Source organism: Galendromus occidentalis, unplaced genomic scaffold (genome assembly GCF_000255335.2).
Source record: "Galendromus occidentalis unplaced genomic scaffold, Mocc_1.1 scf7180000077524, whole genome shotgun sequence".
Taxonomy (NCBI): domain Eukaryota; kingdom Metazoa; phylum Arthropoda; class Arachnida; order Mesostigmata; family Phytoseiidae; genus Galendromus; species Galendromus occidentalis.
Window position 1 is genome coordinate 753,191 of NW_003805512.1, and position 27,402 is coordinate 780,592.

At 51.6% G+C, this 27,402-nt stretch overlaps 4 protein-coding genes across 4 annotated transcripts; 2 read left to right on the forward strand and 2 right to left on the reverse strand.

Moving 5' to 3' along the window:
- Nucleotides 1-1,227: 1,227 nt before the first annotated feature.
- LOC100907189 (uncharacterized) lies at nucleotides 1,228-4,886 on the forward strand. The gene is made up of 9 exons (XM_003747682.2): nucleotides 1,228-2,187; nucleotides 2,267-2,421; nucleotides 2,517-2,651; nucleotides 2,757-2,929; nucleotides 3,037-3,304; nucleotides 3,440-3,768; nucleotides 3,869-3,916; nucleotides 4,032-4,332; nucleotides 4,491-4,886. The coding sequence occupies exons 1-9, from the start codon at nucleotides 1,228-1,230 to the stop codon at nucleotides 4,711-4,713; spliced, it is 2,592 nt and encodes an 863-aa protein (XP_003747730.1). The 3' UTR covers nucleotides 4,714-4,886.
- A 433-nt stretch (nucleotides 4,887-5,319) lies between these two features.
- Nucleotides 5,320-11,051, reverse strand: Mvl (solute carrier family member malvolio). Its single transcript, XM_003747534.2, has 15 exons — nucleotides 11,008-11,051; nucleotides 10,405-10,584; nucleotides 10,174-10,296; nucleotides 9,942-10,051; nucleotides 9,682-9,798; nucleotides 9,309-9,544; nucleotides 8,942-9,159; nucleotides 8,638-8,850; nucleotides 8,437-8,523; nucleotides 8,195-8,331; nucleotides 7,823-8,033; nucleotides 7,600-7,678; nucleotides 6,678-6,708; nucleotides 6,162-6,343; nucleotides 5,320-5,917 (listed from the first exon to the last, which is right to left on the reverse strand). Exons 2-14 carry the CDS (start codon nucleotides 10,552-10,554, stop codon nucleotides 6,316-6,318), a joined length of 1,740 nt encoding a protein of 579 aa, XP_003747582.2. The 5' UTR covers nucleotides 10,555-10,584; nucleotides 11,008-11,051; the 3' UTR covers nucleotides 5,320-5,917; nucleotides 6,162-6,315.
- A 1,787-nt stretch (nucleotides 11,052-12,838) lies between these two features.
- Nucleotides 12,839-14,503, forward strand: RnpS1 (RNA-binding protein S1). Its single transcript, XM_003747535.1, has 4 exons — nucleotides 12,839-13,064; nucleotides 13,319-13,680; nucleotides 13,778-14,039; nucleotides 14,217-14,503. Exons 1-4 carry the CDS (start codon nucleotides 12,985-12,987, stop codon nucleotides 14,344-14,346), a joined length of 834 nt encoding a protein of 277 aa, XP_003747583.1. The 5' UTR covers nucleotides 12,839-12,984; the 3' UTR covers nucleotides 14,347-14,503.
- A 5,055-nt stretch (nucleotides 14,504-19,558) lies between these two features.
- LOC100907332 (O-acyltransferase like protein-like) lies at nucleotides 19,559-22,048 on the reverse strand. The gene has a single exon (XM_003747683.1). The coding sequence runs from the start codon at nucleotides 22,046-22,048 to the stop codon at nucleotides 19,559-19,561; it is 2,490 nt and encodes an 829-aa protein (XP_003747731.1).
- Nucleotides 22,049-27,402: the final 5,354 nt, after the last annotated feature.

Here is a 27,402-nt window from a genome sequence, read left to right on the forward strand (position 1 = left end):
TTTACTACCTAAGTTATTAATTTCGGTGTTCATGGAAGAACTTCGAGAGAGTGAGTCCGATCCTTTCTCGAGACTCTGCAGCGAGAGCTCACAGGACCCTTGTGACAATTGATGAGGAAATCGTATGCCCTAGGTCCACCTCGATTCTTTTCTTCCATCTTGACACAACTTAGGTCAACCGCTCATTAGACACGGAAACCGCATCGCGGGGTCAGTGAGAGACTCCCCAAGTCATGCCCAATGCGATAGTTTAGCAACTCCCTCCAGCAGGACTGTGTGCGATACCGGCAAGACCCGAGGAGTTCCCGAGCAGAACTCGATCTGAAGGTCGGCGATCCGCCTGTTCGGCGCGGAGAACGTTCGAGGATCGCTCCCGTTGGAAGTTCGGCGAAGCACTCGCAATCGGCGATCCGAATATAGGGCGTGTCATTCGAGAATTCGCTCTCTTTACGGAGGTCTGTTTTAGAAGCCGATACCGATACATGGTGCTATCGAATAACCGCTGAGCCGCTACGCACGCCGCTCGATTTGTTCGAAAAGTAGCGCGCGTGTCGTGTCGGAAGCGTCAGTACAGTGTGCGGTTGGTTCTCCGAAAGGTTGATATAACTTAGCAGTCTGATTTGATCTGATGTTGGAGCTCGCCAGTTTCCGCCGAAGTGCTCTCAACAGTTGAATTCTTCGTGTGCGCTTCTTCCGAGCGCGACCCTTCGAAATCTTGCGACTCGATGAGTCGAGCCGAGTGAGTTTTTTCCAGAAATAATTCAAGGCCGGTAGACAAGAGTTCGGTGGGACAAGCGAGCGATCTCAACGGCTCCCAAGGTTTTCAAATTCGGAGCGGTGCGTTTTCTAAAGACCTCTCCTCGAGAAATGTGCCTTCCTCGTTCTCTCATCGCGGGACTCGGAACGGACCAGTGGTGAACGCGGCAACCATCTTGTTGTCCTTTGACATGCATATTTGTACGTGAAGTTTCGCCATCGCTCGTCATGCAAAGTGCTCTCCTACCCACGCCTCGCCGGTTGGGCATCGGCATCGGCAGAGGTTCACGGGTGCGGATGACACCGCAGCCCTCTACGGAAACGTTAGGATCCAAGGAAATCCGGGATATTCCGACCATTGCTGCCCCCATCGACAGCTTCGATCTGCACAGAGCTCCCACAGCGGATTTGCGACGCGTTCTCCCTCCATCGGCTCCGAAGAATGTGACTGAACCGGAACGTGCGCCCAAAATGGTTCCGTCGGTTCCATCTAATTCCAGTGAAACGATGTATCTTGTTTCTTCGAAGCTCCCTGACGGTGATCCTCGAATCGTGGGCAAACTCAGCGGGCTCCTCATCACCGCTCCTGGACCGCAAGGAGCTCGCGTTTCGCAGAACCCAGCTCTTCGCCTCGGCCCAGAGGGGCAGAGCGCGGCCGAGGATACATTTCCTAGAATTAATGGAGAAGCTCGGAAAGGTGAAGGAGCTCCGCAGGGAATCACCAATGCGAGAGACATCGAGATGCAACTAAAGGAATATATGACGGCTCACGCGAAATCAGCCCAAGATCTGTCAAGCCACGTCGCGCAGAACGACCGAGAGATCAGAAAAGCGGCTTGGGCGAGATTTCTGAAGCCTGCGCTTCTGAAAGCTCAAGCCGACAGGAGGAACGAGCCAGCGAAGCAATCGGCAAGCAGAACGCAAGCGGAGGATCTCATCAGAAATGCTTCGCCAACCCGACCGGGTCTCGATGTTCCGGTGTTGAGCAATGGACAAGTCGACCAAGAGGTGAAAGGAATTCCCGGCGGGAGTGCCCATGATGATTCATGTGCTCCTCCGATCTCGAGTCGAGTTGTCCCTCGGACTCCACATTCTATCCCATCAATGCCGTCAGAGGTGCCGAAGCCTCTGAAGGTCGCACCTCCGCCTCAGACGGCGCGGAGTCCGGTGAAGGTCACACCTCCGCCTCAGACGGCGCGGAGTCCGGTGAAGGTCGCGCCTCTGCCCGCAATGACGGGGTCGAATGCGAGAACAACCTCAGATGGTGCGTCCGGGAATCAATCGAAGGAATACGACTTCATGAGAGCGATCAGAACGCTGAATAATAGGAACATCATGCCGCCGGGGCAGGAGTGTATCAGGAAAAAACGTCGTTATGCCATCGGGGAATGGAAATCGTTCCTCGTTACCAACTTCTGCCCACATCACGAGGTGAGTGAATACCCTCTTCGGTTTTCGGCAGCCGATATTCCCCCCCCCCTTCCCAATCAACCGAGAGAGTCTTCCGCAGGCACAGGATTCCTTTGTGGTGTGGATAAGCGAGAGCGAAGTCGATCCAGAGCTTCAAAAGCAGCTCAAGCTCATAGATCCCCGGTTCGTGGTCCCCCTCGAATCACCGATGTTGGGAGGGGCGGCATTGATCAATCATGGTGGAAAATATCGACGGTGAGCATTGAAGCGCTTACTATGGGAAACCTCAATCATCATAACATGAACTTGAATCCCTCCATCAGTCTGAGTGAGTTTTGTTTATTTTTCAGAGTGACGATCAAAGAAACGAGATACAGAGAAGCAACAGTTCAAGACGTCGACACTGGCGACGAGATCGAAGTCAGTTCAGCAGATTTGTGTTCCCTGCCCCTTGTATTGAAGTCCATACCACCGCTCGCCTTGAAGTACGAAGACTCCCGGTTTACCAAATACGACGACTTGCCGAGAATATATCCGGCGAAAAATATTTCGGAAGGGATCAGCATCACTGAAAAGTCCCCTCATTACAGAGTCGTCGTCGAGTCGGGTCGGATTACGAATGCCAAGCGCTTCGAATCGGCTCTGCGGCTGGCAAAAGAGCATCGAACAATCACAGACGGCTGTGCTGTCACTTGGGATTTCGTTCCGAAATTCGTTTTCCGGCTACCGGGATGTAGAGCTCTCGGAGTCAGCAAAAACCTGAGTATGTAGAAATGCGGGTCTTTCATCTCGCCCGCGATTCCCCATCTACCGTCGACCTACCTGTAGTTCTACCTGCAACGATCTAACCGGAAAATTCCTTCCCGGAAGTCTCCTTACCATGGAATAAAGGTGTTCGGAGCGATCCCTTGTCCGAGCAAAAGCTCTACGACGATCTACCGGCTGCTCGACTCCCGAGGGCGGGAAGCTTAGTGAGGAATTGTTTCGTGACACACGTCGAAGGTTCCTCGGTTTACCTCACTTGGGAAGCGTTGCACAACTACGAGTATCAGCCCCAAGCCGAGGATATTCCCCTGGAGTTCGAAGTCGGGAAACTCTGTAAGCTCCTCTGGCAAACCGAACCTTGGACCGAGATGAGGTGAGAATGCTATCCTCTATCGTCAATTCATGCATAGGAAGCGCCTATAGACGAGAGTCCCGTGACGAGACGGTGCTCTCGCTCTCCACCGTCCAACCCCGTCCCGCTCAATGCATGTTGCATCGAAATTTGCAGGGGATGCATCGAAGTAGTCGAAGATGATGTCGTGTCGATTCGATGGATAGATTGCGGATCTGTCGTGGATGTCTCGAAGGAATGCCTTCACGCCATGTCGGCGGCCGATGTATATTCGCCCTTGACCGTCAAGGCGAAGCTGGCGAACTTCAACGCCGAAGAACTGGAGTATGCGGATTCTGATCTATCTCAAGTTCTCAGCTCAATGAAGAATCTGCATATTTTTGTACTCGACTCGAACCCTGTGCCTGCGGTCCTAATTTTCACGGAGGACTTCACCGAGGTCAAACTCGAGAATTTGGAAGGTCTGAAAGCTCTCAGCCAGGAAGGTGAGTGCAGTGCCTCTGGGACGCAGAGACTATTTCGGTAGACAAACTATTCCGTCAGTCATCCAGGTGTCCCTTTGATGAACCGATCAACTTCTTGCAGGAGATCCGATCGCCCCCATGGAGCCCGAAGCTGAGGCACACGTTGAAGGTGAGGGTTCTTTCATATGGCTCGAGTACGCCCAGGTTCGCCATCAGATGGACGTTCTTCCGTCGGACTGTCAAGCGTCTACTACTCTCTAAGCTCCAATTCTAATCCCAATCAGAAGTCACCGTGGTCGGAATCGCTGCGTTCGCCCAGATCTGGGTTGTTCCCAAGGAGAAAGTTCGAGAGCTGGAAGAAATGGAGGCCAGACTGACGAGAGCGAATCCTCCGCCGCTAGTCAATTGTAGTCGGGATACTGCGTGTTCGGTGATGCTTGATGGACTCTTGCGCCGAGCCTCGTTACGTCTTCGCGCAGGACGGCGCTTCTTACTTCGTCTCTTAGATAGAGCGTCTGAAATCAGTGCCTATGAAGTGTTCGAGCTACCGGAAGAATTCCGTGATCTACCTTCCCCGAGCTACCGGTAAGCTTCAGGCTTGGATTCCCCGCCAAGGGCGAAGCCATTACTCGATGCGTTCTGCGAGGTCTCGCAAGATGATGGCGCGTCCCGTCACGTGGACGGGCCTCCGACTTGACTAATACGCTAACTCTGCCGTCTAAAAGCATCCTCACCGCTTTCAGCATCGCTCTCTGTCCCGAGCAAGTCAAGGAAGCTCACTTCGGGCGCTTCATAGCAGCGCTTAAGAGAAATCCCGAAGTTACGTTAAAACGCATCCCAGTGGAATCTGCGACGGTGAACGGTACAGAGAGTTCGTCGTCCCCAGAGGTCCCCTCATGCTTCATCCAAACAACCTGTGGTCAGGATATAATTTCAGCGTATGATTTACGCGACGAGCCCCTATAGAATTTGTCTTCGTTAATTCGATCGGAGTATACTCGCGGTAGACCACCGAAAAAACGATGGTTGCCGGATTGTTGTAGATGTATAACCTGAGAGTCCTAGAGGTCTTGTTACTGGCCCGATTCTGCGTTCTAGGTATAATAACTGTGAAATAAATATCTGAGGTGCTCCAATTATCCAAACCCCACTCCAGTTCGGGAGCTCGGCTTCGGAGAAGATCTGTGAGGCGAAACCTGTACGGAAATGCTCATTTCAGTCGAGATTCTCTCTGCCTCCGTTAAGTGTTGAGCAGGCTTCGAGCCATACATACTTCGCCTTTACCACGGATCAGCTCCATGTTCGGATTATCCCCAGTGGGGCTCGTCTGTCCCCTCCTGATCGCCAATGATAATCACGATATTACCCCTCGAGATCTTCATCTGTACGGGGAACTTGCAGCGGAGATCCTGGGGCGTCTCCTTATTCAGGATTCCGCTACCGGCAATACGCTCGTTTCTTCTTGAATCAACCTTGCCTCGTTTGCCTTCACCCAGACTCGAGAGCAAACGTAAGTGCGGGAAACCCTGAACGGGGGAGAGAACGCTACTATAAGAAGAAAGAGAAAGCCTCTTATCGACACGCCGTTCGTTCTTTATTACCCCATTTTTCCTCTCAAAGCTACAGCTGAATCCGGTTTACGGGCATCACATGGAGGACATCGAGTCCGATACCCAACAATTGTGCTACGATTTTTCTGTACAGAATCACAGTCTTTTTCGATAAATCTCCCTCGTCACTGTCAGTCACGATATCATGAGGGCTTCCTAATGAACGACCTTCGGAGATGTCACTGCGTACGCAGAGCCGACTTCCCCAGCTGGTGGAGTTTTCAGATCTCCCATGGAACCGCCCATTCTCACCTTCCATCGGAGCGATTCCATTTACAATTCAAGAAAAAAATATCCGGTTGAGGACGGCCTTCACAGCTGACTCGAGCCACAACTCCGACTAGGGATCGACCCTCAAAGAATGCAGGTGCTGTTTTCATCATCGTCAGACGGCAGAGATGACTCATCGCTGGACGACTCTCTCCCGACCATCCCCGGACCTTTAAAGCTCCATCTACGCGTTCTGCTCTTTTGTGCCGAAGAAGCAACGACAACACATCTACCGAGAAGGAACGCGTCCTCCTCCGCCCACGAACCCTAGCTCGTCGAAATCAGCGAATCTGAAAGGGAAATGTTTGCAAATCTCAGAGATTTGATCATCCTGTACGCGATTCGTCTTTGGAACAGAGCGAATTGATCTGGCTCCTCCCCAGACGAGGACGGTCAAACTTTCGACCTGTCTGCAGACAGCCGCGTGATGTGGGAAGATTGCGGGCACCGACGTTCCCGTGGATAGGTTTATTGAACTTATTCACTTAGTCCAGGACAGATAATAATGAGTTGTATTTCGAAGCGTCAACCTACCAAACCGTGCTCGGAGGGAATCCAGGCACAGAAGAAGCGCTTTAACTGAAGTCAGCTTGCATGCAGTGGAGAGAAAAAATACCGAGCGGGGATGAAATCTCCGGCAGACTAGCAGCTTTAGGTTGATGATTCATTTTGACTAGCATTCCGATCTTTAACTCCAGGTAAATCGCCAATCCTCTCTGTGGATCGGAAGCGCATGAGAGATCGTTCGGCAAGACATAGGCGAGCACTCGGAGAGGAACACGTAAGGGGAAACATTCACACCGACACGAGACCACGCACGGGAAACTGTGGGAGACCAGCAGCGTCTCGTTGGGTGAAATGTCGCAATCGAAGCGCGCGGATGCGATCCGGCCCCACCTCAGGACCCTCAATTCCGAAGAACTCTCTAGATAGATTCAATATCTCGGGAAAGCTGTCTCCCCTGTTCCCTCTTGCACTTCTGTGTTCGTGATTGAAGTCATACAGGTATGTTTCGGGCCGTGAATGAAGCAACTATTTTTAGTCGCTTACCCTCCTTCGTTCGAAAGCAGCGCCACTGAATCTGCGAAAAGTAATGATTGTTGTCAAGGCCGCGGAAGACGGGAGGACATCACAGAAGCTTCGGTGTCGAGACGCTCCCACGTGAAGGCCCAGCAACCGCATTCAGCCGGATTCCAAAAACGTAACGACGTGTTGACGTGATTTCACAGTGACTTTGCGGACGCTCGCAGAACGATGGTGACATTTAAACATATGATGCGAGTATTATCAGATATCGCTACGGAGATCCCCTCCAGGAAGACATTGGCCAGGTCCATCATCATGAACCTTCGGAGGCCTTCGTTTGTTGATCTTGCACCCCACGGCGACGAGGAATATCTCTCGCATTCGAGAAGTTTTCCTCAGCTCCTGAAGGCTCATCCGTACTGACTGAATGAGAGGAGTCCACGTGCCGACGGAGCACCTGTGCCAGAGACATCTGACTCGGTTGTCCAGCTGTTTCCGTCACGAAGAACAGGATTCGAGTTTTTAGAACAGACTTGGTGGCTTCACGGGATCAGAGTCTGGATATTCTGTGCAGAGGAGTTCAGTCACCCCGGAAGCCCATCAATTAAGGTTCCATCAGATCTTCCTTCCACCCCATGCGATTATTTCTCATGCTCCCGCGATCGGATTTGTAGAGCTGTGACTCCGCTTGCCGAAGTCGCACCACCTACACACCGAATCTCCCTCATGGGGAAAACGGGGAAAATCATGGGGAAACATGCCGTGCTCCCGAACATATCGGAATAAGGAAACTCGCTGAGCGCATGCCTATATTCTTTGTGCCTCTTTGACGGATGCAAAGGAACATGGGAGACGAGGGAGGGAGCTCGCCGTGAACACTTAGGGTTATGATTCCCTGAAACATTCGGTCAATTCTGTTCGAAACTTCACTTTCATGTGAGCTTACCCGAATCCAGGGTGTCGTCACTGTTCGAGTAGAGACTCGCTTGATCGAAATCTTTCAATTTTAGGTGCGGACCAATAACCTGCAAGGAGATGGAGACATAAGCATGAACAGCAATCGATTCCGACGTACTCCTCTGGAATTTTCCGATCGGTCCCCCAATAAAAAACGATCCAGCCAGGGGGCCCGGCTCGTCTCGGCGTTTCCTCTCCGCGGAATCGCTCACCGGGAGATTGATGAGGTTCGTCCAGCCGAAAATGACGAGAAGGCAACCGACGAGGTAGGCGATGAAACCAAGATACGATACAGCGAATACGCCCGCGAGGATATAGATCGCCACGTGATTCGGCAGATTGTCATTGACGAATTGGAACACGAAGTAAAGATTTATGCCAATCACCACACACGAGAGAATCGAGGCAAACGATTTGGTCCACCTGGAAGGACGATACTCTCAGCTGGAGGCATCTTTCAAGAATCGCGCGGCATCCGCTCCATATACTCGAACGATGCCCGGAACCTGTGGTCCCGAAAAATTATTATGATCGACCGACGAGCGGTCGTCAGGAAGGATTTGAACTCAGAGCTCCGAGCCCACCTTCCGCTTTTGAAGTCTCCCATGATGTTGTCCGAGCAGACGAATGTGAGACACGGAATCAACGCGAAGGGCAGCTGCAGCGACATCAGAGCATTCAGGGAGTCATTCATTCCCGATAGCTGTTTCAATGTTCCGACCTGTAGAGGTGGAGTAAAGACTTCAGCCCCGGTAAGGGAATAGCAAACGTCGAGGACCCGTTGTCGCATCGGGAGATCGGGAGCGAGTCGAATTTTCCCACGTACCGATGAAACTAGGAGTGTTGGTCCGATGGCTATCGTTCGAGTGATGAGAACCCTCATCCACCGCTTGATGTTCAAGTTGAGGAAACCCTGACGAGCAGAGATCGTAAGGTTAAGCAAGAGAATTCGTGGCGCAGTTTTACTGGTCCATCGGGGAGGAATATTCCCCAGGGCCACCGAGCATCAGGCTCCCTCAATAGTCACCTCCATGATGAATTGGCCGGCATAGGTCCCGGTCATCGTCGAACTTTGACCCGCGGCTAGGATTCCTATGGCCCAGATGATCAGAGGTGTGAGCCCGAAGCGACAACCCAGGAAAATTCCAGCATTGTAGAGACTGGCCTCTACTGGCTCTTGGTTGTCATCGAAGACATCGGTGTGAATATAGGGAATTGTCGAATTCAGGCACATGTCGTGCTGGAAGAAAAGAGGCGTATCGTCCAAGTGCACTCCGGAACTATGGAATATGATTCTGATTGACTGGGAAGTTCCCTCGTTTGAAACTCACGATATCGTGGTTGGTTCGCCCGTATAAACCCGTCGCGAAGACTGCCATGACGAAAATATTAATGATCAGTGAAACGAGGAGAGCGATGGCGGACTCGATGAAGTAGTACTTGTTCGCTTCAGAGATATTTCGCCGATCACGTCTGTTGATGCTCCGCGACTTGACAAGCGCCGAATGTAAGTAAAGGTTGTGAGGCATGATCACAGCGCCGATTATTCCTGTTTTGAGCAATTCAGATCAGTCAGAGTTCGAGTCTTGAATAGGTAATCCTATAAGATGAGACACGGCGTCCCGCGAAGTCCCGACACCTATGAGGGTATGCTGATTCGGGTCCCCGTGTCTGGAGAGTGCTCGTCACGGAACTCACCAACGGCTTGTTTGAGCTGATTGTAACCGCAGTCTTCGCACCAAGGGAGGAATAGCCCTTTAACGACTTCACCCTGAGGCGGGGCTATCTTGACGTACTCGTAGCCAAACGTCAAGGCCATGACCGTTATCAAAAAAGCGAAGAACGCTTCCAACTTCCTCAAACCGTATTTATCCAACAACAAGAAAGTGAAAGTGTCGCAAATCGTGATGATCACGCCCCAAGACACAGAAATCCTGAAAAGGAGACAGGAATGGATCCGTTCGATGGATGACGAATTAGGACCGGCCCGAGCAGGACAGATATCGCGTTCAGTTTTCCGGGGGGACGAATCACCCCTATCTCCTACGATGGATATTCGGCTGTTACTCACATTCCATTGGTCAATAGATAAAGCGCAATCGACGTTCCGATGACTTCCTGCATATCACTCCCCACGACAGCGATCTCCACCAGTACCCATAACAGAAATCGGGGCGCTCGTGGATAACTGACGGAATTCGGATAGGAATTTTCATTCGATCAACACCCAATCCTCTGGTTCTACACGCATACGAGTAATTCGAGTTCAGATGGATGTTGCTTGCTAACTTGATGCTTTTTGCTCATACGGACACTACCGCCGTGCCTTACCTTATGCGACATAGTTCTGCGAGATGATGACCCGTCACAGCACCTAAGCGAGCGGACAACCGTTGCATGACTAGACCGAAGGCGGTCGCCGTGAAAAGCAGCCACAACAACTGCGTGAATGAGCGACAGATCGTCAGGAAAATGAAACGTGGTATCGGCACCCCGAACCCCGACCCAGTCTTCGGATGGAATTTCGAAGCTGTGAAGACTCCGCGGATCGATGGTAGCTTACTTTGTAGCTAGCGGTCGCCCCAGACTGGAGGTCTGATTCGATGTTTCCCGGATCCAAGTAGGCGATCGACATGAGGAACCCCGGTCCCGTGAACGCCCATAGCTTCCTCCAGCTGAAGACTTCCTGTAAGGCATTCCCAGGATGACTTGCGTTTCGACGAGAGAAATGTGTAAATCTCATGGGAACATCGAAAGACGAGGCACTTGACCGTCAAAAAATAATATCACTCACGTATGTGTCGGTGACCGGAACTGAGATTTTTTGATTGAAGTAATAGTCCTCGCTCTGATTCTCTTTACCATTCTCGTGCCGCCGCTCATTCCGCTCCTCCACGACGTCGTCCGGACTCGAAAGCTGTTGGGTTGTTTCCGAAGAGCTCATGATGATGTTTGAAGCCCTACCGGGGCCAACCTGATCGAGGAGATCTCATCTTAGCATTATCATCGCGAGCACGGGAGGCAAAAACCGCATCTTACGAGATAGTCCTGTCGTAGATGAACAACCGATAAGATGTGAAAATACATATATATCATTGTGTGGCGCTCGTTGGAGCAGCACTCGCGGTCACTGAACTGCCAGTTGTATTTTCGGGAAGATGATTCCCCCGTGACGAATCGTGACTTGCAAAGAACTCGCACCGCAGACTTTCTGCTCTCACAATGCAGCTCCCTACAGTCGATGGCATTCGGGATTCCGGGATTCGGACTCACTGATTCAACTGGGGGCTCGTCTGGTCGACTTGATAAGCGAGAACGAGATCTGCTTGGCTCCGCTTGTGTGAAACAAGTGAAAAGCTGACCATTTAGCTCCGGATCAAGGGTCTCGGGAACCTACCTCGCGAACCCTAGTTTCGGTGCTTTTCACGCGGGGCGCCTGTGACAAGGATTGAAGAGAAGCTAGCTCGGGTAGCGACTTATAGAGAGTCCTCGAATTTCTCACTCAGTTGTGGATTAGGCGCCGCGTTCACATCACGTACGCCGGCCAAGCCTGTCTCTAATCTCTTCCGTAGGAGCGATCAACTATCATCAGTAAGTCCATTACACAGGAATTCGAGGAGGTCTCAAAACGCATCGCATCCGCAAAAATTGTGCTCGGTCACGTCTCGCGATTGTAGACTGTCGTGACTTATGAACTCATTTTCTCAGACGCTCCCGCGAGGAGCTCAAGGGGAGGATATGGTAACGTCCATGACTGGATCTGAATCCTTCCGGGACAAGCTGAAATTTTGGAACTCGACATCGATACCAAGACCAGGTGAGACGAGCAAAACCATATCAACAAGCCATACGGAGAGACCGAACACGTTATCCGATGCGGCCAGATGTTCCACAGCGACGACGGCCGGTGAGCACAGAAGGAGTTCACAATTATTATTGCTACGCTCCACTAACTCATTCACATAGACCGTGACGCTCATCAAGAAGGCTGCATAAGGAATTGATTGGGGTAACTTGATTTTCTTATCGCAGGCGTCGAAGGACGATTGGGGTTCTCAGAATGATAGCGAGCGCAAAGACAGCCTCCCAGGAGAGCGGATCGGTTTTTGGCCTTCTCAAAACTTTAGAATTGGATCAATCAGCTGTCTAAACGAATTCCTACCCTCGTCGATCTCAGTTCATTCCCAGCTGATCGGGCAGGCTGACTGAATTGATCGACTTTCTGGTGGGCCTATTCTGACGGGAACAGATGGCTCTCCGAGATATCGACAGGGTCTCATTAGCTGTATCTTTATGGCGCCCGGGCGAGTTTCGATTGGCAGAGAAAACCCGCGCGGATGAGTATCCACGAAACTCGGTTGTCGGCTTGTAGAATTTGGTTCCGTGTCTTTTTTTAGACTCGCCTCCGAATTGAGAGGCGAGAATGACACGGACGTTCTCTTCTAGGATTGAATCTCTGTCCAATTGGAGTCTGACAAGGCCAACTGATACACGGGACGGATACCTTTGACGCAGGGGTTTTGACACGCAGTCAAATCCGTTCCGTCCGCTAGCCCGGAGCTCGTCTATTCGGAAGTCATCACACTCCCTTGTGGACCGGTCACTGGATGCAATGAATGGTCTGCAGAGAATCAGAGCGAAATTTCTCTACCCCGACGGTGTGCGGAAACACCACAGCAGCACACACACTGTGCTTTCAATGTCTCTGATGATGATGACTGGTTCTCCTCTCCGTTTTCGCTCTTCGCTCTTGTTGCGGACGACGAGCTCCTTGATGCCGCCGCGGCGGCGGCGATGACCGACAGCTAGCAGACTCCGTCCGCGACAATGATCGAGATCCGGTGGAAACCTCCAGTTTTGGGGATCCCCATCATGACAATCGTATCTTGACCGATGATCCACACCGCAAGGACCTATTCTTTCTCCGTACCCGTGATTTGAGTCGAAAATCCCGGAGTCGGGATCACTCGACGGCCCTCGGATTTGGCCCGCCCGGTCTCGATCCAGCTACCTGACGATAGGCGATCGACGATGAACGACCATGATACTCCCCGCGCAGAGCACAGCGAAATGGGAACAGCGCCCGGGTTCCCCCCATCGTGAGAATTCGTAACGCGTTCGGATCCACTGGGCTAAGCCACGTTGCGACGTCCTGATTTTGAATTTACCGCCAGAGATCGCTGCGCCCAATGAAGACCCGCCTCCTTGGTTGAGTTGTTGTTGTTCTGGTGCACGATCAACACACACATTGATCCGGCGGCGTCGTGAGATCCGACCAGCATTTCGCGAAGGCGTATTCTTCTTGAGATACGTTAAAAAAAATCGTATCCTTCCCGTATCGACTGCGCTCGGTGTTCCCGCGTATCCCTACAGAATGACCGTCGATAAACGCGACTCTTCGGTGGAGTCGAAGGACAACGAACGGAAAAGCCGCGAGAAGACCAAAAACCGGCGGTGAGTCGCTACGGACAGGAATGATCGAGCTCTTCTACACGCCGGAGGGTTGACGTTGCTGGCGCGGAGTTTTTCCATATATCGAGTGGTTATTGTTGCTCTGATTTCGACTCGAGCTCGTGGGTGGGAGATCTCCTTGTCGTGAAATGATGTTTGCGACATGGGCAGCACAGCTCTTTCTTCGGGAGACACGGTAGTGGTCGCGGTGGGGGCGCAGATGAACCAGTAGCTGATCCGCGAAATTCTCTCCACAGATCGTCCTCGTCGTCCTCTTCGTCATCTTCAGATTCCAGTTCGTCGTCGAGCTCGTCGAATAGCTCTTCGAGCTCAAGTTCATCGAGCTCCTCGAGTTCGGCTACGTCTAAAAGTCCGTCCCGTAGCCCGAAGAAAGCCGCTGCTTCTCGCGGCGGGGGAAGCGGCCGGCGATCCCCTTCGAGATCGCGCAGTCCGAGGAAAGATCGATCTCGCTCTCGATCGCCACGTCGTCGTTCACGGTCTCCCAAGCGCCGGAGCAAAAGTCATAGCTTGAGTCCTCTGAGATCTCAGAAAGTTCACGTGGGAAGACTTACCAGAAATGTCACCAAAGACCACATAAAAGAAATCTTCTCACATTTCGGTAAGAACTCTTCGATGCTATGAGAGCGCGTCATCTGTCATCTCGCTGACCACCACCGAGGAACAATCATCCCAATGTTGGGTCTTCTGATTTTCAGGAACAATAAGTACCGTCGACATGATCATGGAAAGGCATCATCCGCACATATCCCGCGGAACCTGCTACGTCGAGTTCGAAACCCATGAGGAAGCCAGCAAAGCCATCAAATACATGGATGGCGGTCAGATCGACGGTCAGGAGATTACAGTGAACGTAGTGCTCCCCCTCATGAAAACCGACAAACCACCTATGAGACGAGACCGCGGGGGTTTCCGCGGTGGTTTCAGGGGCAACGACCGTCGCCGAGATCGAGACAACAAGTGAGTTTTCGCTGAGCTCCATGCTGAGATCAAATGATGGATCGATCGCTGATGCTCAGAAAAATATTCAGAATCGCCAAGTCCAGCCGGTTGAAATTTCAAGCTAGAACGCCGCATTCGACCCCATTCACGGAATCTACCCCGTATCATACCCTAATCCTCGATGATTGCTCGCAGGCGCCGCAGTCCGATCCGTCGCCGGAGTCCGAGACGCTCTCCCTTCAGGAGGTCACCGCGTCGCAGAAGTCGCAGTCCAGTCAATCGTCGCCGAAGGAGATCATCGTCATCCAGAAGTTCGTCGCGCTAGGTCGATGCGGGATTTTGACAAGGCTTTCCAACATTCGAGTCCGCACTCTAAAAGAAAATCCGAGGAGACGGAATTTTTTCCTTCGCCGATAATAATTGCATCCGCGAGGAAGGCTGATATTCAGAAGAGTTTTTGAAGTAATACAAACAATTGCTCGCATCTCGCGTTTATTTCCTCTCTTCAGTTCGTAGGCTAGTCTGGGAATAATGAGGGGAGGGAAAGCTATGGATGCCTCTTCCCACGACTTCCGGTAAGGATTCGAACCAGAAATATTTGTTCTGATCCAGAATGACCTCTACGGGTCTCGGACCTGAAACTCGACCTTCCTTTGAAGGAAAGAGAGGACGATTTTCGCCCTGTTCGGCCTATCAGTACACAGGCGAGGACGGATGCGGTATCTCAGAAGCGGCACGTCGAGAGCTCAGCTACGAAGTCTAGCTGGGTTGGAGCTCCCTGTGAGAAGACATGCTGGGAGGAATAATAATAATGTAGAGCGGTCGTGGGAGACCGGAGCTGGCTCGAGCCTGAATTCCTGCTGACGATGGACGTGTTGCTTATGGTAGCGTCTTCAACCGACATAGTGATGCACAGTCCATCAACTCTTCCCGAGTGAGCAAGCTGGCCGCAAATCTCCGTCCACATAGATAGCAGGAAAGGAACCGTAGGTCTGGATCCCCTAGCATTGGAGTCCACCGCATCCGTTGCACCGTGTCGGACGATCTTTGGTCCGGGGTTCGCTGATTACTTGGAGGTTGATTCAGCGACATTGACGACAATAATGGAAAGCTTCTCGAGGTGCTCGATTACTTCCAGTCGGGAAACTTGCTCCTCGAAAACCCGTTTCGGCACAGATAGCAGTCACTACGTTCCGTGAGTCCGCTCATCGGCCTACCGTCCAGGAACAACACCTTCAAGTTCGGCTCCCGGAGGATCGGCCTCGTCTCATCGAGATACTCGATGGGCACCTCGATGAAACTCATCTGAACGGACAATTCTTCCAACGTTCCAATTACTCGAGGAATTTCAGTCGGATCTCCAATGCTCCAGAGCGTCAACCATCCGGATTCGTAGCCGCCGGATTCCATGAGTGGACACCCCTCTCTCCGATCGGGAAATGACTTGATCGGCACCTCGCTGTGAGCGGGATCAAAGCGCATGCCTCTTGGGTCGCCTAATAGGGCGCGGAGGTCTGCGGAGCTGATCTCCTGGTTGAAGTGCCGGACGAAAATTATCTCAAGGGACTCGGGGGCTAAGCTCTGCGCGGTCCAAATAAATCCTTGAAGTCCGTCCGATGAATTGACAACACATAAGTACGCAGAGTTGACCATCGTCGCAGAGGCAGTTCAACATCGCTCCCGCCCAGATCTTGGGGGAAACTTTTCCGATGAGAGTCGGCTGTACTTGGACTAACAATGATTGAGGAGATCGAAAAACCCGTCGAATGCCGCGAATGATGGCTTCGCCTCGATAAAGAGATCCCTAATCGGAGGATCTGCCTACGCGCGAGCTCCCGGATGTCGCTCTCTGGATGCGGGATGATCGTCTGAGCATGGCGACTCGGATACAGCTTCACGGAGAACTTGAACGTGTCCAGGTCTCGCAGCTGATCGAACACGCGAGTTTGCAGATGTGTTCAATAGAGACTTGCAGAGCTCTGTGGGACACGGGCTTTTCGAGGAGGCCTCGAGCAGCGTGTATTTGGGCGCCGTGCGATTCGACAGATCGAGGTATCGGTTGAAAGGTCCAATTCACGACAGATAGCCGTGGGTCGGGCTGGGAAGAACTTTGATCTTCATGGGGTCCTTGAGCTGCACAGCAGCGGGGTGTCGGGTCGAAGATTTGACAGCCTGAGGGAAAGCAAGGAGCCCTGGTCCCAGTCCGATCGAATCAAAGGGATCAGCTCCTCTCGGAAGATCAGCGGAGTCATCCTGTTCAGAAGCCAGGGTTGGAAATCAGAGTAGATAGCGGACTCCACAATCAAAAGAATAAAGAAGTCATCCCCCGCAGTATGAAGGCTCGACCTCATGCGCAGTTCTCCCGGAAGAATGCTCATCCGGGCTCACCCCACTGCTCGGATCACATTTCCGGACTTTTTCCTTTCCCTATTCAGGCGCTCCCCGTATACTACGCGGAGCTCCTTCTGCAACAATCAATCGTTCTGTTAACACACCAGAGAACGTCGAAGACTCTTGTGGATAGATTTAGCTTGCTCGTAAATACCTAAAATTGTCATTCTTGAGAAGAAATCGGTCCGCGACGGTTAAGACTGGGAGAGAAAAAGTTCATGACAACTTTGAGAACAATCGGCACTGTCGAGGGACCTACAACGGCTCATGATGTGATCGTTATCATCGATTCCGTCTCCGACCGCGCTACCGCGCCCGAATTGCGACATAGCCCTTATCGGTTTTCTAGACTCGGATCTCGGATGTCTGAACGGAGCATCGGGGGGTGTTGAAGCCGAGACTCTGAGGAGACCACAACATCCTCTTCGACTGGCCTGCGGCTCCTTCGACCGGGGACAATTCTGGCTCAAGAGCTTAGTTCGCTTCGGATTCAGGGGTTATCCCTCAACAGATCATGCGAGACGATCGTGGAGCTTCCTCAACACTATTGCAGGAGTGGGCCAGACACTCCTCCAGACCTCCAGAATAACACGAGGCTCCGCGAGAGTCGATTCTCTAATTTGCTAGAGAGAATAAGACCACGAATTGAAAAGAAGGTCACGACGTTTCGGAATGTCTTTGCGGCCGGAATCGAAGCTCCGCATGACATTGCGCTACCTTGCGACGGGCGACAGCATCGGGAGTTCGAGCGCATTGTACAGAATAGTCGAGTCGTCTGGGATCGTTCGTCTACAAGCCGGAGCAAGACTGGGTTTTCAAAGACTGATCGCTTGTAATAAGGGAGGAGTTTTTGGAGGAATCGACTTCAGTGGAAAGGCTGCGGGTACAGCTGCTACTCAAGGCAATCGGCCCGGTTGAGTACGCAAAGCTCCTCAGCGGGCTGTCGCCGGAAAAGCCGGAGACAAAGGGGTACGCCAAAATCATTGATATCTTGGAGAAAACCTCCGGTCCCACGAAGTCCATAATTTGGAGACGGCATGAGATTCTCACGCAGAGTGCACCTCTCTCGGCGCTCTCGAACCCCGAGGAGATTGTGGACTTGGCAAATCTGAAGGGAGATCAATTCGAATGGAACAGCTTGACAGACGAGATGTTTAAGATATTCTCGGCTATCAACTATGCGTCGGGTCCAGCCTTCAAGAATCTACGGAACGTCATGTTGGAAGCAGTGGACGATAAACGCAAGCTGACTATCTCGGAGTCACGGAATATCCTCGTGAATTATTCGACCCGTACTCTAGACTCCGCAATAGATCCATCTGCGAGGTCTGGTGAGGTCACGACCATCGGTCTGATACAACAGAAGACCGAGAGCCGATCTCGAACCGGGAACCCGGGCATCCAAAATTCCGATACGGGCCGGAATCCGGGCACCAGAAGCTCTTCTGAGTGTGAAATTAGTGGTTGTCTTCATAGTCGCCGTGACTGTCGGTTGTCGAGGGCTACCTGCCATTTTTGCCGACGCAAAGGTCACATTAAGAAAGTTCGTTCGTCCCTCCAGAAGAAGTCATCATAGGGTCTCAACTCGATCGAAGTCCTGAGCTCAAGCGTCGGAGAGACTTCAGAGAGTCGTGGTAGCGCCTACGCGACGGTGTTCGTAAATGGCTTCCCGGTTAGGCTCCGCGTCGACACCGGTGTTGATTTGACTACGGTCGGGGCAGCCGAGTGGGAACGCCTCAATTCACCGGGATTGCTTTCTATGGAATCGAGCTGCATCGCTGTGAATTGTCAGGCATTGAGGGTAGAGGGTTACTTCATCGCCGATTTCTCTTTATCCATCGATACCGATACGGGGTTCATCGATAAAGTGGTCCTTCTTCGGAGACGTCAGGTCTCTTTGCTGGGCTATCGACCCATTTGCAAGCTTGGTATTCTCCTGCGGTGGAATTCTGTTCCTTGGCGGAATCATCCTCGGGTGCGTCCCAGAATCTCGGAATCGTTTCACTCACGTGGAGTCAACGTTACCCGAATGCCTTCAAAGAAGGGTGAGGCCTCTGTTCGAGATTCCAAGTCAAGCTGGAACTGAAAGAGGGCTCGAAGCCTCTTCACACCCGGGCTCGACCGGCGGCAGAACCTTTCCGCGACGCCGTGAACAAAGAACTGGACCGCCTGCTAGAGAATGGATCGCTCTTTTCTGTGTAATCTTCGGCGTGGGCCTGCCCAATCGTTGTTGCTCGGAAAGCTAATGGGAAGTTAGGAGTTTGCGCAGATTATTCCACCGATTCGAATGGCGCTCTTCAGGATGTATCACATCTGATTCCGAACATGGAGGACATAATGACTCATTTCTTCGGGAATAAGGTCGTCACCCAGCTGGATCTCTCAGATGCTTACAGGTTCCGTGGGTGGGGTAGGTTAACTGAAGTCAGCTTGCATGCAGTGGAGAGAAAAAATACCGAGCGGGGATGAAGTTTCCGGCGAACTAGCAGCTTTAGGTTTATCATTCCGATCTTCAACTCCAGGTGAATCGCCAATCCTCTCTGTGGATCGGAAGCGCATGAGAGATCGTTCGGCAAGACATAGGCGAGCACTCGGAGAGAAACACGTAAGGGGAAACATTCACACCGACACGAGACCACGCACGGGAAACTGTGGGAGACCAGCAGCGTCTCGTTGGGTGAAATGTCGCAATCGAAGCGCGCGGATGCGATCCGGCCCCACCTCAGGACCCTCGATTCCGAAGAACTCTCTAGATAGATTCAATATCTCGGGAAAGCTGTCTCCCCCGTTCTCTCTTGCACTTCTGTGTTCGTGATTGAAGTCATACAGGTATGTTTCGGGCCGTGAATACGAACCGAAGGAAGTCACTATCAGGTTCGTACGCGCGGGAAGAGCGCTGATGACGTGTCAATATTTGTGATTCTAGGCTTTGTGCTCCAGTCCAAAGCTGGCGGTTGACGGCCGGCGGGCGGGCGTACGTCCGGGCAAATCGATATCATTTATGAGACTCTACGATGCCAGTCGAAGAGAGGGAATTGATTCGGGGCTTTGTTACTTTTGGGATCCGGTGCAGCACTCGAAAATGTCACAGCTTTGATGAAGCTGGCGTCGTCCCTTGTGAGTTCTTACAATTAGTCGTCTCAGGGTCAGAGGTCAGAGCCTATCGGTACGCATCCGAGCCCGCTTGCATCCTTGGAAACAATAGCAGGCAGGGAAGAAGCGTTTTTGTTGACCTCTGAGTCTGTCCGCCTGCGCCGATTGTCGAGGAGTCTGTCCACATTTGCTAAGGGCTTTTCCACGAAGATATACAATATCGCGGCCAGGATGAAACTCTGCATCAGGGTTCCGAGCACTCCTTGGGACAGCGTGACGAAGTTGTACTGGAGCGAAGCGTTTTTGAGGTTGGCGTAACCGAGAGATCCGAGCGGGAAGTGTATGAGGTAGACACCGTAGCTCAATTTCCCCAAAGCAAACATCACGGGATGAGATAGGAAACGCCGGAGTGGTTCGGCGAAGTATAGGGTACATGCGGTCACGATCCAGAGATACATAAGTGCGTGGAGTGGTCGGGAAACTCCCGCGTAGATGGACATACCAATTCCGGCAGGTGAAAAAACTTGAATCGACGAGTAGGTGATGAGGTACGTCTGGGTCAGGAAGAGTGTTCCCGACAGAATCCATAGGAGGCTTTTCGCGAACATTGTAAACTTGGGGGGGCGGTCCTGCAGAGTTTCAACAAGTGCCGCGCATAACATACCCATCACATAGGCAGCGACTTGCGTGTACGGTCGCGTGTAGAGATCCAGAGCCTTACCGGCTGCCAGGTACCGTTTTCCCTCGAGATCAGCCCGAGCCACGACTCCCGAGGCACCTTCACGGAAGGTTTCGATACCGACGAAAACGGATGTCAAGCTCACGACTAGAAGACACGTGATGAGGGCGTATCGGGAGGATCTTCTATAGAACACGGATAAAGCAACGACCAATGGATATATCTTCAAGTCTGTCGATATATACCACAGATGTGTAAGACATTGCTCCCGGAAAATATCGATGTAATTATTCGATAGGCAGGGCAAAAGATACCACTCTCTGGAGCAGGAGCCGATGTTGTTGAAATAAAAGCCTTCTCGAGGGCTCGCGGTCCAGCTCATCAGAGGGTAGAGAAGAGTTGTCAGTAGCACAACGAGGGCTGGAATCACCAGCTTGAAGTAGCGTCTAATAAAGCAAATCAAGACATATCTGAATGGTTCTTCCGTGGAGAAGCGCTCCGTCCCGTGATGCACCAAGTATCCGCTAATGAAGAAAAAGCCCACGACCGCGAGGTTGATATTACTGAACAGCTGAAACCAGAGCGAACGACTCACGACCATGAAGAAAGCCCCGGGATTTTGGGTGAATTCCGGCGACGGAAATATGATGAGATGCCCGGCTGAAATCCAGAGACACAAAAGAAGTTTCATCCCATTGAAGAAGCCCGTCCGATGTTGAGGATCGCCGCCGTCCAGGAGACTCGTCCAATTTTTCGTCAGACCGAAGCAGCGGATGAATTTTCCAGGAAAAGATTTCCCGAAGGTGGAGCTTCTGAATTCGATGATTGTCCCGGCCAGGCACAAGATGAGGATGCAGCCGAAGAAAGCCATTGTCAGAATTTGCTGGGTTTCGAATGACGGTGGATCACCGTTCTGGCAGGAGCTCACCTCCGCTTGGAGTCCATACATTTCGGAGATGGTGTTCAGAGCGATCTGTACGTCCTTCTCCGAACAGTCACGTGGCACGCACAATGAAGCGACGAGTCCCGTGTAGATACCTTTGATTACATCAGGTACGGCTTGTACGTTGAGGCCGGAGGTTTTGTGGATTTCGGAAGTGAGGCTTTCGTAGAAAGTGCTGTTCTTGCTGAAGGCCAATTTAACTTTGCAGTAGTGTGCTTCTTGATCATCGGGCTCTTCCTCATCTCTTATGTCGGGATGCCACAAGCACTGCTCGATGCTGCCATGGGCTTGCGTTTGTCCGAGGAAAATGTTCTCCGGTATGAAACCGTTTGAGACCAGCATCCTATTGGCCCACATTTTACCGCTCCTGAGAGCTCGGCCGGTTCTCAAGAGTGCCGTGGTGCACTCCGATGAGAGGTCTTCGTTGACCATCAGAGCCTCGCCTATTGGTAGCAGGACTTTCTGAGCTGGATTGACGAGGGCTTTGAAGTCCTCCTTGAAATCCTTTTTTCCGTGGGATTCCCTGCATTCTGCAAGATCTTGGTACAACGACAGCTGGACAAGGACGAAGAGGGAGACGATCAGCTTCATTCGGAACGCCCAGCCGAATGGGAAGCTCATTTTCCACTGTGTTCCATGTACTTTCACTGCTACTGGGACTACACTGCCGGTCTCTCGGACGTTGAGCCGAAGCGAATCCGCACCTTTCCTGCTGAACCGCTGCTGATGTCCCTTGCCTCGTGCTGATAGAGTGTCGAGATTTGTGATTCTAGGCTTTGTGCTCCAGTCCAGAACTGGCACTGATCTAGCTAAGGGTTCAGACCGCACGAGGGGTGGAGATAGATTACACACACACACTGATACGGGGTACTTGGTAGCGGACAGTAGGCAGTGCTTTATTCTGAGGTTGTTGATGCTCATGTACCTATTGGTTGAGTGAGGGATCTAGGAGAGTAGTTATTCGTGAGCATCACCCGATCTATTTAACTCTTCACATGAGGGGTTCTAGAAAGCGGGGTTCGGGGTGTGTGTACGGAGCGGAAGATGTAGACGGGTAGATGCGTGCGGGGTTCTGATGAGAAGAGGGTGGAGCATGGATGGATGTGGGGTCCTGAGGGCACTGAGATTCACCATCTTCACTGGCGTTCAATAAAGCAAACCGTTCTGGACAAGCAACGATGTTCGCTTCCACCTTCTGCCCCCTCTTGTTTGCGTTCTGCGTCCGAGTAGCCACTGCAGCCACTGATGGAGACAAAAGCGCATACTATTCCCGAGCACCAACCCTAAAAAGTCGCGAATATGCCTAGCTCCGGTCCACTCGCCTCTGCTACAAAAGTAACGTTTCAGAGCTTCGTATTTCGATTCGTTCAGCTTTCATTTCTTCACTAGCCGTGAGGGCGCTTCGCGCCCCCACAGCCTTAAGAAAATCGAGTGTTGCTTTTCGTTGTCCAAGGGGAAGGGTATGCAAGCAATAGACATCTTGTTCCTCTTTGAGTCTGGACTACATAATTATCGTGAATAAGGGGTGTTGGGAGGGGCTCGTTCTCGTGAAGATTATTTGTCAAGTCTCGGAGTGGAAAAAAGTCTGACTGCGCTCCATAACCGGGCATGGTTCCAAGTCCAAGCGCAGAGAGCCGGAGCCTGACGGGACCGGCCAACGTTGTGGCGTACTTTCTCAGCGCGGGGTGACGCTTCCGAACGAAGCGGACGAATTTTTTTTTTTCACGGGATCATGGGCACCTCACGGCATTCGGGGCACCTCTTCTCAGAGCCGCGGTCCCTTGGCACGTGCCCCCGGGATACGCCGCTCGGCACGCTCGCTGAACGCTGAAACGTATGGAGAAGAGGCTCCTTCCTTGATACAAGTTCCGATTGCGAAGCTAGTTCAATGTAGACTGTGGGCTCGTGCCCGTAGAACTGTTATAATGGTGACCTGATGAGTACTGATGACACCATAGAAGCGGCTTTGCATTTTGTGAAAAATAACGATTACTGCACAAACACGTGAATTTCACGGAAAACATGCGTATAAGCAGCTTGAGAAGCATATCTTGACCTCACTGGAGTGATTGCGCATCGATCGGGAAAATTTGGGGTCTCTTCGAAGTTTCTTCAATTATCATCAGCGAAAGTTTCCTTGAAATGAGTGTTGTGATGACATCATAGTGAAGCGGCTCCACATTTTGTGGAAAATCACGATTACTGGTGAAACACGTAAATTTCACGGAAAACATGCGGTTAAGCAGTTGGAAAAGTATATCTCGACCTCACTGGAGTGATTGCGCATCGATCGGGAAAATTTGGGGTCTGTTCGGAGGTGGAGAGCTCTAAAAAGTGGTCCGGTGTCAGGCAGACATAGCGCTTTTATTATATAGGGGAATAGGGGAATGGCGCTTCTCCACTTGGTTTTGAGGAGATATGCCAGCGTACCCGTCAGGCGTCTAGAGACATTGCTACCTGTGGTGGCCTACTGATGTCCGAATACGAGCACATTCCCACCCTCTCGTGGCTCCGTACCGACAATACGTGTTGGGATATACACATTCAGGGGAATCCCGAATCCTGAGAAACATTCGACATCATCTCCTTGCCAGCATATTCGTGGAAGAGTGGAATGAGTATTCTCCCATAGAAACAGTGTCTGATGAGACTGCCAATAAGAATTCACGGCGTCTTGGACGAACGGGAAATTCACGAATTTTGACGCGACCGCGGATGTCGCGGCGAAAGTCAAGCCCTAGCGTTCCTTGCGTCTAGTCCTTGCGTTCTTCGGCATTTGGATGATAACGAACCCATAGCGAGTTATGAGTTATGATGGCGGAACTGCGGTGAAGGACATCTTCGTCGATTTTGTCCACACAAAGATAGATGTTGCAATCTTTGTAGGAAGATGGGTCGTCTGGAGAAGGCTTGCATCAAGAAGAAGAATGAAGGGCGGAAGCAACCAGGACAATCCGAAAAGAATGGCCAAGGATGCTCTAAGGAAAATAATGTGAAACTTAATGAAATCACCATCAGAGATCTGACTACGGAGAATCGAAGCGCAGAACAGATTGACAAGGTAGTAAAGATCGACCTCGAACCGGTGAACTTGAGACTCGATACTGGACTCGACTCCAACATCGTGAGCGAAAAACTCAGGCGGAGTTTGAGCTCGAATTTCGGAATTCGGGCTTAAGTGATCGCTGCGAGCCTGAGCTCGTCGAGATCGGAGACTGCGGATCTAAAGCCAAAAATGAAGACAGGGTTCCTCATTCCGTCGAAGTTTATTCTGAAACTTGCGGAAACTACCTTGGCAGTCCTGTATCACGATACATGCTGTCCTGGAAGCCAATTATATTTTCAGATGGACATCGATCGATTAGAATTTCATCGAAGCCGAATGCATCTGAGCATCAGAAGAGATCAGCGGAAACTTCTGGTTCGGAGAAAACTTTCAACTCACTAGAAGGAATACCGCCGCCAGAAAGACGGCTTTCATCGCTACAGGCAGATCCTTGCCGAAGCTGACGATGTAATCCTCTTCGGGATTCAGTGTCTTCTCGGAGAGTTGCGGATGAGCAGTCAAGTGACGACTTATTCGGCCGACCTGCTCGCCTGTATTCTGCGACATGACCTGAAAGAGCGAATCTGGTCCACTTCTAAGTCATTACGGCATCGAAGGGCGCTTCTGAGCGAAGTGTTTGCGACACACCAAGTTCTTTCCCGAGCAGGCCTGGCCCCGCGACCTCTGATTGCGATCAGTCAGAACGCTGACCCGAGAACCGATCCTTCGGTTCCCCCACCCACCCAGAGTCCTTAATTATCCTCCGAAATACAGACCCCCAAGCTCGATATCACCATTATCGATTGAGAATCGAGTGCAGCTTAGACTTCAAGTCCGAATCTTCGCGAATACTCCCGCTTTCTCCCGCTCGTTACACGTTTGCAGAATATTCCCTCAAGAGCTAGCGATCGAAACGGGGTCGAAGGTTTTGTCAATGTCTAGCCCCATTTACGGAGCTGAACCTCGCGAGATACATTTTTGTCCATCTCGGAGTCCAGCCTGTGCTGGCAGGCTTGACGTGCCTCGGTCCGCGCTTGGGAGCGTGCCTCCATGCCAGCGGACTCTCGCAATCCGAGAACAGAACGACCGGCCCTATGGATCGATCTCAGACACGGGAGCATATTTTTAATCATTGAAATATTAATCACCCACCGGGAAATTGATTGTATCATCTCGTTGGCACTCGACACACGTGCAAGGTGGGCCGTCGATGAAGAATTGCGTTTTTTCTGCGGAAAGTCGATACGTTAAAGCTTTTATCGCATTAAAGGTGTTTTACTTTCCGTCCCGAGAGGTTTCTACGTCGAAGCAGAAATAACTTTCGAATCCTGATACCAACCTTGGGGATTTTTTATCGATAGGCGAGGATTGGCAATAGACCATTCGTGATGAACCGAGCCTAGAACTCCGTATTCGGGTGAGGTCACCGTGATAACCTGCAAGCGACTCTGATTGAAGTCACGCTATTCTAAAGCTGGATTTCTCTGAAGCCCCTCGTAGGCGCACGTGATTCCGCGAGCATGAGAATGTTCCATCACGTAAGACTTCGAGCCTAGAGCCTGATTCTCCATCAGGAACTCTCGAACAATTCAACTTATGCCATCTACTAATGAGCCAAGGTCTATTCTCGAACGTGGTACTCAATCGATGATCAACCCTCACACTGACCTGCAGGCAACACGGGAAACAATGGCATATACACCGAAGCGGTTTCGCCATTTTCAGCACTTGACGGCGCTGATTGTCTTCCAGAATGAGCGTGAGGTCCGGGTCCTGGGGGCGGGGGGAATCTATTATTTCTTCAAGGATCGCTCCAGAAATCCATGGGCGGAGTTCCATTAGAGCGGGAAGAGCATCGAGAAATCAGATAGAAGCGGGAAAAGCGTCGCGAAGTCATTTTGGTACCTTCTCGACGGGGAACCCACTCACCGACGGTCGACAACAGAAAGATCCACATGCACCATTTTGCTTGGCCTGGAATAATCTCTGACCCAGAAGATTCTTCACGGCGAATGCCCTCACTGGGACTCTCGAACAACGGAGGAGGGCTGGAATCGGGCGCGGAACAATGCAGCTTCAGCTCAGATTTGTCTGGCTCAGATTGGAGTACGTATAAAGAGAATTATTCACAGGTTCGCGCGTTTTCGGAACAATGACCGATTGTTATGGAGGGGGTATCGATCCTGTCTATTGAACTCGAGCAGGCACACAATGCCAGCACTCGAATCTCTGTCCGGGAGTCTTGACCACGAGCGTGGAGCGAGCCGGTATCGGTGCATCGAATGCACCGAGCGACCAGGCGGACTAACATGACAGTACGAATTTTCGGCTAGGGGTGGAGGGAACAAGACGCTCCGCGTTGCTTGTAGCATACACAAAGGAAACAATCGAAGATGGTGACTATGGGTGCTGGAGAGATAACCGCTGAGAGATCTCCACGGAAAATGTCTGGTTGGAGCTTCATGATGCCTGAACCTTTGAGTTATGTTTTTGAGGGCTGCATTCCTTGAAATGCCGCTGTCGAAATCGTTCCTGAGGGCAACTGCGTGGAGAAATTGATCATGCTTCTCCTAAAATAGAGACTGTGCTCACGGCACATCGTCCCGAATCGGAGCTGAGGCGGGTTCACAGACTGAACAATCTCAATGGAGGGATCTCCGGTGAATGTCTGCCGGAGGCAAGATTCGGCGTCATGACAGCGCTTTTTCGGTGCGCGGTCGATCTATTACAGAGAACCATGGTCTCAAGGAAGAGAATTCATTCGACATTGGGCCTAGAGTCGGACCTCAAGATGACCTTTCGGTATCAGCCATCATCGAGAGGAATCTCCGTGCATTCCGACGGGGGTCGAATTCCGCTTACGACTGAGTCTCGCCGACCGGCCATGTCGGTGCCCATTTGAAGGTCGGGCACCTTAAAAATGTTGAGCATTTTCCTCCTGGATTTTCTTCTCTTTGAAAGCACTGACATCCCGTCGGATCCCGATTCCCTCCTAGGCGACTCACCCTGCTCGCTCGCTAGATTCACACTCTTCCTACTTAGGACTCGACCCTGATGAGAGTGAGGCCGCAGACGTGAGGCGGATCATCCTGACTCACACGGTAGAAACTACTCCGTACAATATCGCTACACCCTATGGGTCAAGGCCACGCGGAGATCTCGGTCTGGAGCTTACCGCACAACGGTCTATTCTTGATGTTGAGCTGGTCGACTGACGTCAAGTACTCCA

Coding starts and splice junctions, on each gene's coding strand:
- Mvl (XM_003747534.2), bottom strand. CDS start 10,554: ATGAGCTCTTCGGAAACAACCCAACAGCTTTCGAGTCCGGACGACGTC. Junction 9,799..9,941: donor GCAGAACTATGTCGCATAAG/GTAAGGCACGGC, acceptor GAATTCCGTCAG/TTATCCACGAGCGCCCCGAT. Junction 6,344..6,677: donor CTGCTTTCGAACGAAGGAGG/GTAAGCGACTAA, acceptor TCCGATCCACAG/AGAGGATTGGCGATTTACCT.
- LOC100907189 (XM_003747682.2), top strand. CDS start 1,228: ATGGTTCCGTCGGTTCCATCTAATTCCAGTGAAACGATGTATCTTGTT. Junction 3,917..4,031: donor AGCTGAGGCACACGTTGAAG/GTGAGGGTTCTT, acceptor AATCCCAATCAG/AAGTCACCGTGGTCGGAATC. Junction 4,333..4,490: donor CTACCTTCCCCGAGCTACCG/GTAAGCTTCAGG, acceptor CACCGCTTTCAG/CATCGCTCTCTGTCCCGAGC.
- RnpS1 (XM_003747535.1), top strand. CDS start 12,985: ATGACCGTCGATAAACGCGACTCTTCGGTGGAGTCGAAGGACAACGAA. Junction 13,065..13,318: donor GAGAAGACCAAAAACCGGCG/GTGAGTCGCTAC, acceptor TTCTCTCCACAG/ATCGTCCTCGTCGTCCTCTT. Junction 13,681..13,777: donor AGAAATCTTCTCACATTTCG/GTAAGAACTCTT, acceptor TCTGATTTTCAG/GAACAATAAGTACCGTCGAC.
- LOC100907332 (XM_003747683.1), bottom strand. CDS start 22,048: ATGAGCATCAACAACCTCAGAATAAAGCACTGCCTACTGTCCGCTACC.